At 43.5% G+C, this 16929-nt stretch overlaps 1 protein-coding gene across 1 annotated transcript in view; it reads left to right on the forward strand.

The window, feature by feature from the left end:
* The window catches only part of tmtopsb (teleost multiple tissue opsin b), a 97872-nt gene extending 84436 nt beyond the window's left edge, over positions 1 to 13436 (forward strand). Inside the window, exon 4 of the mRNA XM_061921566.1 lies at positions 12991 to 13436. Coding sequence (XP_061777550.1) covers positions 12991 to 13266 — 276 coding nt within the window. The 3' untranslated portion in view covers positions 13267 to 13436. The remainder of the gene's footprint in view (positions 1 to 12990) is intronic.
* Positions 13437 to 16929: the final 3493 nt, after the last annotated feature.

Raw genomic sequence — 16929 nt, forward strand, 5'->3', positions numbered from 1 at the left:
ATATACATACAGACCGGCACCCAACCATATTTTTCTAACCCAGTGTGGCCCCCGAGTCAAAACGTTTGGGAACCCTTGATGTAACTCAACAATATGATTTGCCTGAGTAGCTAGACAAGGCAGATTAAATAAATGTGAAAACATTATTTTTGACACCGTTAAATTATAAATGTCTCCAATCCACATTCTCATGCACTCTGAGTCATTATTAAGATAAGAAAAAAAAAATGTTCCGCAGAATTGCTCACATTATGGCCTTCTAAATAAAAGCCCTATCCAGATTTACATCAACTCCAAAAGAGCAATTTTGTTTCCAAATCCAATCTTGCCAGCAAGTCGCTCGGCCACATTAAACTGTCAACAGCAAGCCATTTGGCGACGGAGGCAAGGAAAAACCCCATGAAACAAGCGCTAGTTATTGTCATTAGACGCTGCGCTTCACGTCCATCAAATAAGATTTAAAAGGAACGCGATAAAATGTTGGCATCATTTATCATCCTTTAAGTGTTCAAATCTTGCAAATTTCCCCTAAGACGACAGGCACACTTGACACGAGAAGAACGCTTACGGCAATTTTATCCACATTTTGCACACTGCGCTAACATATGCCCGAATTCCATGAGCTGGGGAATCAGCGCTTACGTCGGAATAAAAAATAGTCGGTCTTATCCACATTTGAACAAATCACCTTTTCTGGCAGCTGCAGGTGAGTGTCACCTGACCCTCAACAACAATGTGTGTCCAATTATCTCTCCTGCCTTCCTTCAAAGGCTCACCAGGGCTCATGATGAACTCATAGAGGGTGCTTTAATGCACAAAAAGAACAGGCAGACATTTGATGCTTCCTTTTCCGAGAGACGGTTGCCAGATGTGCGCAGCCCCCATTCCCCACATGGAGGCTGGCACTTGAATGCAACATTAATAGACGCGTAATTAACAGACACCCGTTAATTAGCAGCCTACCCTCAGTCCTTCTGTTTTGGTGCAGTCAAGCTGAATGAATTATTTTTCGGATTAAGAACTCTGACATTCTTTTTTGGTCTTTTTTCTGTTTTTCTTTTTTCATCACTCTGCCAGCAGCTGCAATCAATGGATGCTTTCACTTTTGTCTGACGGGGCGGAATTAATTTAATGTTCAGTTTTGTTTTGGCTCCTGTTTGTCTCCATTATGCAACATTGGTTTCTTTGTATGCAAGCATCTTTTGTTTTTCTTTTATTTATATACGCCGGGTGCATGGTCTGAAATCAGTCCCCAAACACTGGCTTTCTAGGACGCCACCTGATGGCAGTAGCTGCGTTTGAAGAGAGTTTGACGTCCTGCAACTTTATTTACCTTTGCATGCGCTTTAAAATGTTGCTACTCCTCCACTCTTTGTGGTGATGATGTGTCACGCTTGTCGCACTGTTTTCAATGAATTCAGTGCCACTAACCCTTGTGCAAGCTTAAAGTACCAGTAGAGTTGAAAACAAGTTGCCTCTCTATAAGAGGTGTCCAAACTGCGGCCTGCGGGCCATCGACATCTTCAATTTGGCCCGCGAAATGTCATGAGTTAAATAAGGAATCTTATCCACCAAGAGATTGCATTCATTTTCACAGTCTGAAAAATGTAATGCCATTGTTACGTTGCAGCATTTAGATCTATGACCCAATGCAAACAACCTTCCTTAGTCATGGTGCAACAAAAATATATATAAAATGTCAACGGACATGGTCACACATAACAAAAACTCCTCACTGAACTTTAACATTTTTTAAATCACATCCATTTAAATTCATTACAAGGCATGATGGGAAAAATGCAAAACACTTGCCACACTTATCCATGTTTGGTGCATTTTAGCTGCTTGGTTATTCTGAATAATTACACAACTTTAAGGAGGTCGTCACGGAAGTAAACACGGTAGAAGTCGAACTTTCACAGACTCTTAAATATCCAGTTATATTAATTAATATGTATATATATATATATATATATATATATATATATATATATATATATATATATATATGATGAAAATTACAGACCTTTGGGAGAACTTGCACAATCGGCGGCTGACTAAATACTTTTTTGCCCCACTGTACTGTATATATATATGTATATATGTATATATATATATATATATATATATATATATATATATATATTGCCTCCCAGTGTGTTTTCCAGACCACCAATCACCGACATGAGAACAGGATTCAGGTTCACAACTTAGGTTTATTTTCTCCACAAGTCTCTCGGGTGCTTTTCAGCAATTGTCTTTTCCTCTCTCGCTCACATTCTGGCTCTAGCTCCAACTCCCACTCCACCCCGGCTTTCGTCCCGGCTGCTGCTTTATAACAGAGCGACAAGGGGATTAGATAACCAGGCCTAGGTGGGCCTTCTACGCACCTGTCGCTGACTTCGAGGCCGGTCCTGGCACACCCCACTTTGCTGCAGGCCCGCAGGCCACGCATACAGTACATATATATATGTACTGTATGTGTTTATATATATGTATGTGTATATATATATATATATATATATATATATATATTGGAAGACATGGTCCTGGGGATAGGTTAATTGGCAACACTAAATTGGCCCTAGTGTGTGAATGTCTGTTTATCTGTGTTGGCCATGTGATGAGGCGGCAACTTGTCCAGGGTGTACTCCGCCTTCCGCCCGTATGCAGTTGAGATAGACTCCAGCACCCCCCGAGACCCAAAAAGGGACAATCGTTAGAAAATGGATGGATGGATGGATATTATGTGTGTGTGTGTGTGTGTGTTTGTGTGTGTGTGTGTGTGTGTGTGTGTATATATATATATAGTATAGGCCAAAAGTTTCGACACGCCTTCTCATTCAATAGGTTTTCTTTATTTTCATGACTATTTACATTGTAGATTGTCACTGAAGGCGTCAAAACTGTGAATGAACACATGTAGAGTCATGTGCTTAACAAAAAAAGGTGGCATCACTGAAAACATGTTTATATTCTAGTTTCTTCAAAATAGCCACCCTTCGCTCTGATAACTATTATGCACACTCTTTTGCACAGCCTATCTGTTGACTCAATGGTTAGCTATTAATTTATTTATGATTTACCAATGCATAAAAAAGCCAAGCATGTGTTTTTGTGAATGACTGATCTGATCATACGGTCAGAGTGCAGAATTGTTACTCCGGTGATGTAGAATCTACGGATATTGCGGAAGATATTCATAGTGGAACATTCAAAAAGGCTGACTGAATTTGTTATGTTTAGACAGTATTTTTACATTCTTTTTGGATTGTGACTACAATTGGATGTGGTTTAATGGATACAATGAAACACAATTAAGCTTATAGTCTTAATACTGTAGCCTTGAATAGATCAATAATTCATGACAACATTGATTTTGAAAAAATAGACAGGTAGACAATATTTGTAGTGCCTACTGAGCTAGAATGAGAAAAAAATCATGCAGTACTTGGCTGAGTGTATAGAGTCCACAGGCGTATTTTATGTAAATCTGCCATGGTGCACATGACTGCCTAAAATCATATTTATTGCATTTCAGGAGCTTAACGGCAGTTTAACTCATTTACGCTTATTAAAGCTCTAAAAAAAATGCCCATGGTTTCTGGCACCAATTACACTGAAACAGTATGTTCTTGTTTGTAGATCAGCAAGAATGAAATTTATTCGGCAGTCCGATATTATCCTTAGTTATGAATCAACCAACATTGAGTTAGCATAATTCTACTTTTGGGTTAAATAATTTAACCCAATAGTTTGGTTGGGAATAACCCAAAATTAAGTTATCATAACTCAACTTTTTGGTTCAATAATTCAACGCAAAAGTTGGGTTAAAAATACTAACCCAAAAATGTTGAGTTAAAATAACTCAAATAAGGGTTTCGTACTTTTCTAAACCAGCAGTTGGGTTAAAATTGGGTTATTTTTTAACCCAACATTTTTTAGTGTGTCTTCTCCTTAGTCCGAGTCCATGGTTCTTGCCCGGAAAAAGGTGGCGTGCCATCTCCGGGTTGGGGAGGAGACCCTGCCCCAAGTGGAAGAGTTCAAGTACCTCGGAGTTTTCTTCACGAGTGAGGGATAAGTGGATCGTGAGATCGATCCGGCGTCTTCAGTAATGCGGACGCTGTATCGATCTGTTGTGGTGAAGAAGGAGCTGAGCCGGAAGGCAAAGCTCTCAATTTACCGGTCGATCTACGTTCCCATCCTCACCTATGGTCATGAGCTTTGGGTTATGACCGAAAGGACAAGATCACGGGTACAAGCGGCCGAAATGAGTTTCCTCCGCCGGGTGGCGGGGCTCTCCCTTGGAGATAGGGTGAGAAGCTCTGCCATCCGGCCGCTTGTACCCGTGATCTTGTCCTTTTGGTCATAACCCAAAGTTTATGACCAAAGGTGAGAATGGGAACATAGATCGACCGGTAAATTGAGAGCTTTGCCTTCCGGCTCAGCTCCTTCTTCACCACTACGGAACGATACAGCGTCCACATTACTGAAGACGCCGCACTGATCCGCTTTTTGATGTCACGATCCACTCTTCCTTCACTCGTGAACAAGACTCCGAGGTACTTGAACTCCTCCACTTGGGGCAAGATCTCCTCCCCAACCCGGAGATGGCATTCCACCCTTTTCTGGGTGAGAACCATGGACTCGGACTTTGAGGTGCTGATTCTCATCCCAGTCGCTTCACACTCGGCTGCGAACCAATCCATTGAGAGCTGGAAATCCTGGCCAAATGAAGCCATCAGTGTTATGATCCGCTGCTCGGATCATTCCATATTCTACTTTTGCTCCATTTTTGTATTACATTCTGTTGTTTGACTTCCTCAGTTCCTGTTTGTTCTGGCACCATGGTTGCTTATTAGTTTCACCTGCCCCTTGCTTTCGATGCACACCTGTTTTTGCTAAATACTCTCCTTATTTAAGCCTGCCCCTTTTGTTCAATCTTCCCTGCATCCTAATTTGCTTACACGCAACAAGTGACGTCTGCTATTCCATGTTTTCTACTCGCTAGCTTTCGCGCTACGCCTTGTTTTTCTCTAGCTCTCACGCTAGTAGTTTTTGTTTTGCCTTTTGCGCCCTTGTGCAAGTTTGTCGGCTATTTCCCTAGCTCCCATACTAGCGCTTTTGTTTTTTTCTGCCTAGTACAAGTTTTTCTGTTTCTTAGTCTTTTTTACTTATTAATAAATCTTAATTTCTTACTGTAACCTGTGTTCTTGCCCGACTGCATCCATGCCAGCCAATCGTCACCATCAGGACCACATCATCTGCAAAAAGCAGAGACCTAACCCTGCAGCCACCAAATCGGATCCCCTCAACGCCTTGACTACGCCTACAAAATTCTGTCCATAAAAGTTATGAACATAATTGGTGACAAAGGGCAGCCCTGGCGGAGTCCGACCCTCACTGGAAACGTGTCCGACTTACTGCCGGCAAGGCGGACCAAGCTCCGACACTCATATGGCACGTCGGAACGATAGTTAAAGTTAAAAGTTAAAGTACCAATGATTGTCACATACATATTAGATGTGGCGAAACTATTGTCTGCATTTGACCCATTACCCTTGATCACCCCCTGGGAGGTGAGGGGAGCAGTGGGAAGCAGCGGTGCCACGCCCGGGAATCATTTATGGTGATTTAATCCCCAATTCCAAACCTTAATGCTGAGTGCCAAGCAGGGAGGTAATGGGTCCCATTTTTATAGTCTTTGGTATGACTCGGCCGGGATTTGAACTCACGACCTACCGATCTCAGGGCGGACACTCTAACCGCTAGGTTACGGAGTAGGAGGCCACGGGGAAGACCCAAGACATGTTGGGAAGACTATGTCTCCCGGCTGGCCTGGTAACGCCTCTGGATCCCCTAGGAAGAGCTGGACCCTTTGGCTGGGGAGAGGAAAGTCTGGGCTTCCCTGCTTAGGCTGCTGCCCCCGCGACCCGACCTCAGATAAGCGGAAGAAGATGGATGGATGGATGGATGGTATTCTCCTTACTGGATTTGTTCTGTTGCCCCAATAGATAAAAAAAAAAAAGGTGATTTTAGAGCTGAGTTTGCAAAGTCACATAAAATGGTCAAAAGGGGAAATTGCAAAGTCTTGTCAAGAAAAGAAGTAGTAGCAATAAAAATGCCCCTAAAAGGGCAGACAGGAAGTGAAAGGAAGTAAATGGATAAAGAGGAGGACATGAAGATGAAAGCAAGGCGATGACTTTTCTTTTTATCTCCAAAGAGCGAATGTCGGTGGTGACCTTTCCGCCCTGGCACTTTCAAACACTTGATTGTTCCTCACTTGATCTCACAACTTCTGCTCTTCCCTGCGAGGCGCCAACAAAAATTCCCCGCGCGGGGGAGAGGCGCAAGACGGAGACGCACACTCGACCGCGTGGCGCTTTCAGTCTTCAGTTCCTCCCAGCCCATCAATGCGGCCGCCGTGTGTTGAGGCGAGTTGAAGGCTTAAATCGCCGCGCGGGCCGCCGACACTCGCTACCAGCTGACAGCCACCAGGGGAGTTGTGGGAACGCTGTTTCTAATACATTGTCACGGTTGGGAATCATACTGGCTGGGAAAGAAGTCACCAGGAGGGACACGTGGCTCCGTGGAAGACTGCGGGCCATTTGTGTGGGCCAAAAAGGAAAGTTGGAGAAGATCATCGCGTTATAGATTATGCTTTGTATTCACTTTTACATTACTTTTTTATATTCACTTTTGGGGGTCTTCCTTTTTTTTTTTGTTGAAATGCGTCCAACGTCTGTGATGAGGTGGCGACTTGTCCAGGGTGTATAACGCCTTCTATTCGATTGTAGCTGAGATAGGCACCAGCAACCCCTAAAGGGGAATACGCGGTAGAACATGGATTGATGGATGGATGCGTCTAACGTAATAATTATAATATTGTTAATCCTATTTATGATTAGATTAATACAATGATACATTAAATGATAAATGGGTTGTACTTGTATAGCGCTTTTCTACCATCAAGGTACTCAAAGCGCTTTGACACTACTTCCACATTCACCCATTCACTCACACGTTCACACACTGATGGAGGGAGCTGCCATGCAAGGCGCTAACCAGCACCCATCAGGAGCAAGGGTGAAGTGCCTTGCTCAGGACACAACGGACGTGACGAGGTTGGTATTAGAAGGGGATTGAACCAGGGACCCTCGGGTTGCGCACGGCCACTGCGCCACGCCGTCCCATTAAAAACTATTTTACATAAGAGTTTGAACAAGTAGCCCTATAAACCCAATTGATAATTCAAATAATAAAAATCAATCAATCAATCAATGTTTACTTATATAGCCCTAAATCACTAGTGTCTCAAAGGGCTGCACAAACCACAACACAAACCACTACGACATCCTCGGTAGGCCCACATACAATAAAAATTAACAATATAGAAAATTAAAAAAACAACCTTACACTGTAATGTTGTATTTACCTTCATTTAATACTTAAATGGGGTGCTGCATTCGGGCGTAAGGCGGCGTACACCCTGGACAAGTCGCCACTTCATCACAGGGCCAACACAGATACAATGTTATCACTTGGATTGGACATTAAAAATGCATTAAAAATATGTGCATCAACCTCATTTAAAGGCCTACTGAAACCCACTACTACCCACCACGCAGTCTGATAGTTTATATATCAATGATGAAATATTAACATTGCAACACATGCCAATACGGCCTTTTAAGTGATTAAATTGCAATTTAAAATTTCCCGCGAGGTATCCTGTTGAAAATGTTGCGGTATGATGACGCGTGCGTTTGACGTCTCGGATTGTAGCGGACATTATTTTCCTGTCCGATCCAAGCTATAAGCAGTCTGCTTTAATCGGATAATTACACAGTATTCTGGACATCTGTGTTGCTGAATATTTTGAAATTTGTTCAATTAATAATGAAGAAGTCAAAGTAGAAAGATGGAGGTGGGAAGCGGTGTATTGCAGCTGCCTTTAGCAACACAAACATAGCCGGTGTTTCCTTGTTTACACTCCCGGAGGTGAAGCTTTACTATGGAACAGAGCGGTCAAGAGAACATTGTTCCCGACCTCATGTCAACCGGCAGGTTTCGGTGAGAAAATTGTGCTAATAAGTCGGCTCTTACCGTAGACATGAGCGGAGCTTGCGTCCTCCTGCAGCTGCGGACTATTATCTCCTCCCACCGGCGATACTGGCGGTCACCACACCTGTGACCACACCCCTCTGACTTTCAGGTACCATATAATCTCACTAAAACACTAGTAACACAATAAGCAGATAAGGTATTTCCCAGAATTATCGTAGTAAGTGTGTCTAACAACATCTGAATCGCTCTCACTGCCCTTGCCTTTTTTTTTTTGTAACTTTTTTTTTTCTTTTAAGTCCTTCACTCTCACTATCCACATCCACGAATCTTTCATCCTCGCTTAAATTAATGGGGAAATTGTCGCTTTCTCGGTCCGAATCGTTCTAGCTGCTGGTGACTGTGATTATAAACAATGTGAGGATGTGAGGAGCCCTACAACCTGTGACGTCACGCGCACATCGTCTGCTACTTCCGGTAAAGGCAAGGCTTTTTTATTAGCGACCAGAAGTTGCGATCTTTATCGTCGATGTTCTCTACTAAATCCTTTCAGCAAAAATAGGGCAATATCGCGAAATGATCAAGTATGACACATAGAATGGACCTGCTATCCCCGTTTAAATAAGAAAATCTCATTTCAGTAGGACTTTAATAATGTGATGACATGTGTGGTATTTAAAACTAAATTAAGTCTTAATTGACAAATAAATGGGTTGTACTTGTATAGCGCTTTTCTACCTTCAAGGTACTTAAAGCGCTTTTGACACTACTTCCACATTTACCCATTCACACACACATTCACACACTGATGGAGGGAGCTGCCATGCAAGGCGCCAACCAGCACCCATCAGGAGCAAGGGTGAAGTGTCTTGCTCAGGACACAACGGATGTGACGAGGTTGGTACTAGGTGGGATTTGAACCAGGGACCCTCGGGTTGCGCACGGCCACTCTTCCACTGCGCCACGCCGTTGATAACTGCATTAACTTGCTTAACACAGAACAATAAATGCAACAAAAATAATAAATTAAGGAGACATTTCTGCTGTACTTACATTTGAATATCAACTTTAATGTTTTATGAAACACTTGAGCAATACAGTAACATTTTTGAAATTTTTGGTCACAATTATTATTTGTGTTCATACAAGCTCTTTGTCGTTATTTTAACGCAATCTTAACGACTGCAGTGTTCCAGTTTCCCATGCGGCCCCTTGGGGAAATGTAGTAGACTTAAAGTATACGTGTGGAATGGGAGAGTATACTAAGTACACTACGTTTATCCAAGGCAGCTGTCCTGCCAACAAGGAGACCACTTAAGTGAACTTTTATGGTATAAAACAGGTCCCCTAAAGGGAAACCTTTTTAAATGATAGTCAGATCAATTCTGAAGATGCCTAAGTGATTTTTAAGCTTTGGCCCATAAAACATGTTTACTGGTTGTCAGCGCGTGGACGATGGTGCGTTTTTTTTTCCTGTGGTGCAAAACGACTGGACCGGACATGGCGTGAAGGTAATGAAATTTTTTAATTTTAAATTGAAAAATACAAACAAAACAAAGGGTATAAACAAAAGGCGCTCTCAGAGGAGGTACAAAATTTGGCTATGAAACAAAACTATTACTACAACGTAAACTATGGACATAAAACAAAACTTGCAAACTATGGCATGAATAATAAAACTTACGGGGAATGAGAAAAGAGCATGGATCATCAGCATGGAGCAAGGGTGCGTCGAGGGTGGGAGAGGGTGATGTCACCAGCCTGACTGCCTGGCAGCTACAGGCTTAAATAGGTGCAGTGATGACAGGTGCGTGAGTCCAGACAAGTTAGGTGCGTGAGTCGTGAACACACAACAGGTGAAAACTGATGGGTTGGCATGGTGACAAAACAAACAACAGTGCCCGATTAATCCAAAACAAAACAGAACGTGACCACAAAACATGTTTACTGGTTATTTTGAGTGTGAGACATTTCCACAGCAGCCCCTTCATCGGGCTGTAGCTGGTACATTTAAGTGGTGAAACTTCCTATAGGACAGGGGTCTCAAACTCAATTCACCTGGGGGCCACTGGATGCTGAGTCTGGGTGAGGCTATGCCGCAAGAAAAACATTCTTAAACATTGTTTTGCTTACTCCTCAGCATGTTTAGTTGTATAATGACGTTTCAAATTGTATCCCTTGTGCACCGCAACTTTCTCTGTGCAAATAAAACACGTGGGGGTGCCCCTGTGCTCAACAAAGAAATATTTACATTTTCCTGAGGGAACTCCCATGGAGGAATCAACAAAGTAATATCTATCCATCTATTGCATGGGTGTCAAACTCTGGCCCGCGGGCCAAATTTGGCCCGCCGTTTAATTTCATTTGGCCCTTGAGGCAATATCAAATTAACATTAGAGCTGGCCCGCCGGTAACACCACATTCACCGCTAATACTCATACTTGCCAACCCTCCCGATTTTCCCAGGAGACTCCTGAAGTTTAGTGCCCTTCCCGAAAATCTTCCTGAGCAACCATTCTTCCGATTTCCACCCCGACAACAATATTGGGAGCGTGCCTTAAAGGCACTGCCTTTAGCGTCCTCTACAACATGTCGTCACTTCCTCTTTTCCTCCATATAAACAGCGTGCTGGCCAAGTCCCATAATATATGCGGCTTTCACAAACACATACTTGGTCAACAGCCATACAGGTCACACTGAGGGTGGCCGTATAAAAAAACTTTAACATTGTTACAAATATGCGCCACACTGTGAACCCACACCAAACAAGAAAGACAAAACACATTTCGGGAGAACACCCGCACCGTAACACAACATAAACACAACAGAACAAATACCCAGAATCCGTTGATGCACTAACTCTTCCGGAATGCTACAATATACACCACCCCCCCCCGCTACTACCAAACCCCGACCACCTCGTTTTTATTTTATTTTTGAGTTTATTAGCCTGTGGAAAAAGTTAATGTTGATATTTACCTCAGAAGGCTGCAAATAGAAAAGAGGCATTACTTTTTTAAATTATATTTTATTTAATATACCACTGATGTTTTTTGAAAGTTGATTTTGCACTATTACGTTATATAAGCTCTGCCTGTTCCATGGGAGGAAGCCCAAATACCCGGAGGGAACCCACGCAGTCCCGGGGAGAACATACAAACTCCACACAGAAAGATCCCGAGCCCGGGATTGAATCCAGGATTACTTCGGACCTTCGTATTGTGAGGCAGATGCACTAACGCCTGTTCCACCGTGCTGCCCTATTTAAGCCTTGCTTGTTCAATATTCATTGCAAAACTTGTTTGGGTCCCTGTTAAAAGGTTAATTTGTTCAACCTTGGCCCGCAGCTTTGTTCAGTTTTAAATTTTGGCCCACTCTGTATTTGAGTTTGACACCCCTGATCTATTGCATCTCCCACTTCTCCTAGAATTGTCTTTGCTCATCACTAACCTTTCTCTTCACTGCAGGCTTTGAAAAAGACATGTTTGGGGTTGTGGAATATATTTGTATTCAGCTGACGCACGGGGAATCATTTTATTTCCACAATATGTGTCCTTCCGCTTTTTCTCCCCACAGCAACATGGCGGTCGGCGGATAATAGCCGGGAAAGTACCGGGATAGCGAGCGCAAAAAAGTGACGGCTCCCGTAGTGTTATCCGGCGTCATATAGAAATATATGCTGTGTTCATCGTGTGAGGCAATGCAAATTGTGAAGTGAATTATATTTAACAATAAAACAAATTAAACAATAAAAAAAACAAATAACGGTTTGAATTGGTCCAGGTTATCGGGAACTGTTATTACTGACGGACAGGTGTCGCGGTGTGACTGCAGCCAGGTACAAAAGAAAACCCTCGTCTCTATGGCAATGTACGTCTCTGTCACTTTCACTCATTTTCTGCTTTTCCACTAATGCAGGGGTAGGCAACCCAGAACGTTGAAAGAGCCATTTTGGACCCAAATAACACAACGCTGTCAAGCGCCATTCCTATAAAACTCACTGGCCGCACTAACATTACAGTTTCATATTAAGGTGGGGGCCGCAAAATAACGTCTTGTGGGCTGCAGTTGGCCCGCGGGACGCGTTTCTGAGACCCCTGCTATAAGAGGACAGCTGTAGCGCTGTATTCTGAGGATCATGTCATATTTAATTTGAAGTTGTTGTTTTTTTAAAATGGTCCTCAGTAGTCACATACAAATTTGTGTGAATAATGCTAAATTATTTAAATTTGGTCCCCATGAACCCAGTGACGTGCTGTCAGAGAAGGTAAGTGAGGCAGTGCCTCACCTGCCACCAGGTGGCTTAACCAAGAGATGTTCCAAAACGAAGTAATAAAATAAAATATGTTGTAATATTTCTCTTTTGGTTCATGCTTTCTATGTGATTTTGGTGTGGTTCTTGTATATTTTGATCATTTTCATCGTCAAAATCGCGGAAATCCCATGTTTCCGGATCAAAATAATGCAGCAGATGAGAAGTGAGGCAGAAACAGGCGGTGCCTCCACGGCTACACACAGTGTGTATTGGGCGTGCGTGCGAGGGGGCTCATGCTTCTTGCCAGGTCTTGAGGCAGCAAGTATCTCTGCCTCAGGGTAGGGGGCAATAAGTATGTCTGCCTCACCTGGTGTTTAGTTCATCGCACGTCGCTGCATGAACCATATTAACTCTTTTTCCCCAGGGTCCCCAGTAAGAATGATCAGCACATTACTTCATCAATCCAGACATTTAAAGACGTGTATAAGCTAACTGGGCAGTGGCCATTTTACCTCGGTTTTTTTTATGCCTCCACAACCTGTAGAAAGGGTGGTCCCCACAAGTGATGATCAAAAACTTGGTCCCCATTCCAAATGATAACCTGTGTGTGTGTGTGTGTGTGTGTGTGTGTGTGTGTGTGTGTGTGTGTGTGTGTGTGTGTGTGTTTGTAGTTCTACCGCTGTTTCAGGGCCTTCCTGAGATGCACCACCCCTGAGCGAGGATCCACCCTCAAGACCTTTTCCAGGATGACCAAAACCCATCGCATTGTCCGCCCAGAGAGGGACCCCCACGTGTCCGCCGCCGGCCCCTCCTCGGCCCAGCCCTCTCCGGACTCCATCCACAGATCCTGCAATGGAGCTCAGAGGGCGTCAGCTCCACCGTTGGCCGCGTCCTCTGTAAACTGTCCCCTGCGCAAAGTGACTCTGGTTGCCCGCTACACGGAATGACAGCACAAACTGGTTTGACTCTCGTTTCTACTCGGTGTAAGCACGTCCATCGTCATCAAGAGCACAATTGTTCCTGTAAAGATCTCCTGTTAGCTCAAATGAAGGATGAAATGTAATAAACTTAGTTGTTTTGGTGTCGTTTTTCTGGACAATCCTCTTCATCCAGGTCACTTGAGTCTGTGAATCAAATCCTTTCCCTTGAGTCTGCTGACTCGATTTAGTGAATCGATCAAAATGAATCTTCCTTTCAGATGTGTTTCAAGCCAGTGAATCAATTCAAGTGAATCATCCGAGTCTGTGGTGTTTTTGCAATTAATCTGCTCATTTCAGTGAGTGAATCAATTGGAGTCAGCAAGTCTTTGAATCAATTGAAGTGAATCTTTTGAGTAATCATTGAATGCACTGAGTCTGTTAATGTGAATCAGTATTAACGAATGTGAGGTGTGTTTTTTGTGACACAGATGACTCAAATTAGTGAAACAATTCAAACGAATCGTCAAGTCAGCGAGGTCTCAAGTACTTGAATCAATTGGAACAGATTTTCAGAGCGAGTGAATCAGTTTGAGTGAATCGTCTGAGTGCGTTGTGTTGAAAGTGACTCATCTGACTCAAGTTGGCGAATCAATTCTAATGAATCATTGGAGTCAGCGAGGTTTCAAGTAACTGAATCAATTGAAACAAATTTTCAGAGTCAGTGAATCAGTTTGAATGAATCGTCTGAGTGCGTTGTGACTCGAATCTGTGAATCAATTCAAATGACTCAAAGTCAGTTTTGCTTTCAGTAAGTTCTCTGACTCGAGTCAGTAAATCAACTGAAATCAATCGTCTGAGTGAGCGATAAATCCGATAATTGGAGTCAGTGAATCAGTTGAAATGACTCATATGAGTGTGTGGTGATTCTTGTGAATCAATTACATGAGTCATTGGAGTTAAAAGTGTTTCCGGTTAGTGCGCTGACTCGAATTGGTGAATCAATTCAAATGAATCAATGGAGTCTGCAGTGGTTCTGGTAAGACCACTGACTGGAGTCATTGAATCAATGACAATGGATCTTTTGAGTTTGTAAATCGGTTTCAATGAGTCCTATCTAAGTGTGTGATGATTCTAGTAAATCAGCTGACTCCAATTAGCGAATTAAATTTAACCAGTCTTCTGAGTCGGTGACTCATTTTAAATGGTTCATAAATCTTCTGACTCGAATTGGTTAGTCAGTTCAAATGACTCATTGGAGCCGGTCGTGTTTCTGGAAAGTTTGCTAACTCGAGTCATTGAATCAATTTAAATGAATCTTCCGAGTGAGCAATGAGTCTGCTAATTTGAACTAAAACATCCGAGTGTCTGGTGTTTCTAGCAAATCAGCTGACTCGAATTGGTGAATCAATTCAAATGAATCATTGGAGTTAACGGTGTTTCTGTTTAGTGCACTGACGCGAGTCATTGAATCAATTGGAATGAATTTTTGGAGTCAGTCAATCAGTTTAAATGAATCCTTTGAGTGTGTTGGGTCTAGGGTTGCAAAATTCCGGGAATGTTCAGAGTTGGAAACTTTCCATGGGAATTAATGGGAATAAACATTGAATGCAACATGCTGGCTTTTGCAGCATGATTATTAGCTAAAACAACTTGATTTAATGCGAATTCAGTAGAATTTCAAGCCTTTCTGTGCATTCCTCCATCAATCAATCAATCAATCAATCAATGTTTATTTATATAGCCCCAAATCACAAATGTCTCAAAGGACTGCACAAATCATTATGACTACAACATCCTCGGAAGAACCCACAAAAGGGCAAGGAAAACTCACACCCAGTGGGCAGGGAGAATTCACATTCAGTGGGACGCCAGCGACAATGCTGACTATGAGAAACCTTGGAGAGGACCTCAGATGTGGGCAACCCCCCCCCCCCCTCTAGGGGGGGGTTGCCCATCACATGTGCAGTGCATTCTTCCATCACATGCACAGATAATTCCCAGCATGCTACACACTACAGCAGGGCTATTGAGGCCACATCAGTTTTTGAGCCCAAGGACTTCATCCAGTCAGGTAAGTTTTGATGATATTACTGGGGTAAATATATTTGATCGATGGTATTTAAGTTTAATAGAGGTGTATTTGCTTGTTACTTTATGACTGTAGACTACTCCAGCAAACTTCCACTCAAGCTAACTAGCTGTTCCTGTACTTGTTAAAGGATTTCGGGTCCAATATCTCTAACTAGCTAGGTTTATGTACCACGACCAGTCTCATAATAAACCAAAATTTTTTCTCCGTTAGCCGTAATGCTAATTTTCCCTATGTTAAATCCCATTCATTTATGCTAACGATGTTAGCGATCCGCATTTACCTTTTTTGTGATCTGTGAAATTCAACTATCCATCCATCCATCCATCATCTTCCGCTTATCCGAGGTCGGGTCGCAGGGGCAACAGCCTAAGCAGGGAAACCCAGACTTCCCTCTCCCCAGCCACTTCGTCTAGCTCTTCCCGGGGGATCCCGAGGCGTTCCCAGGCCAGCCGGGAGACATAGTCTTCCCAACGTGTCCTGGGTCTTCCCCGTGGCCTCCTACCGGTTGGACGTGCCCTAAACACCTCCCTAGGGAGGCGTTCGGGTGGCATCCTGACCAGATGCCCGAACCACCTCATCTGGCTCCTCTCGATGTGAAGGAGCAGCGGCTTTACTTTGAGTTCCTCCCGGATGGCAGAGCTTCTCACCCTATCTCTAAGGGAGAGCCCCGCCACACGGCGGAGGACACTCATTTCGGCCGCTTGTACCCGTGATCTTATCCTTTCGGTCATGACCCAAAGCTCATGACCATAGGTGAGGATGGGAACGTAGATCGACCGGTAAATTGAGAGCTTTGCCTTCCGGCTCAGCTCCTTCTTTACCACAACGGATCGGTACAACGTCCGCATTACTGAAGACGCCGCACCGATCCGCCTGTCGATCTCACGATCCACTCTTCCCTCACTCGTGAACAAGACTCCTAGGTACTTGAACTCCTCCACTTGGGGCAGGGTCTTCTCCCCAACCCGGAGATGGCATTCCACCCTTTTCCGGGAGAGAACCATGGACTCGGACTTGGAGGTGCTGATTCTCATTCCGGTCGCTTCACACTCGGCTGCGAACCGATCCAGCGAGAGCTGAAGATCCCGGTCAGATGAGGCCATCAGGACCACATCATCTGCAAAAAGCAGAGACCTAATCCTGCGGTTACCAAACCGGAACCCCTCAACGCCTTGACTGCGCCTAAAAATTATGTCCATAAAAGTTATGAACAGAATCGGTGACAAAGGACAGCCTTGGCGGAGTCCAACCCTCACTGGAAATGTGTCCGACTTACTGCCGGCAATGCGGACCAAGCTCTGGCACTGATCGTACAGGGAACGGACCGCCACAATAAGACAGTCCGATACCCCATACTCTCTGAGCACTCCCCACAGGACTTCCCGAAGTTCAACTAGAAAATACTCAATCAAAACGTGTAGTTTCCTCTGCCTTCTGCTCTGCTAGCCATTCTGTTGTCAAACAAGAATGTAGGTTATAGTTTGATTTAGCATGCTGATCGAGTGTTCATTTATTCATCTAGCCTATTTCTATTCATTTGTCCATCAGTGAAATATTTTTAAAGACTACTCCAATTGTTTATCTGACTATTTATATCA

This window comes from Nerophis ophidion, linkage group LG15 (genome assembly GCF_033978795.1).
Source record: "Nerophis ophidion isolate RoL-2023_Sa linkage group LG15, RoL_Noph_v1.0, whole genome shotgun sequence".
Lineage (NCBI taxonomy): Eukaryota > Metazoa > Chordata > Actinopteri > Syngnathiformes > Syngnathidae > Nerophis > Nerophis ophidion.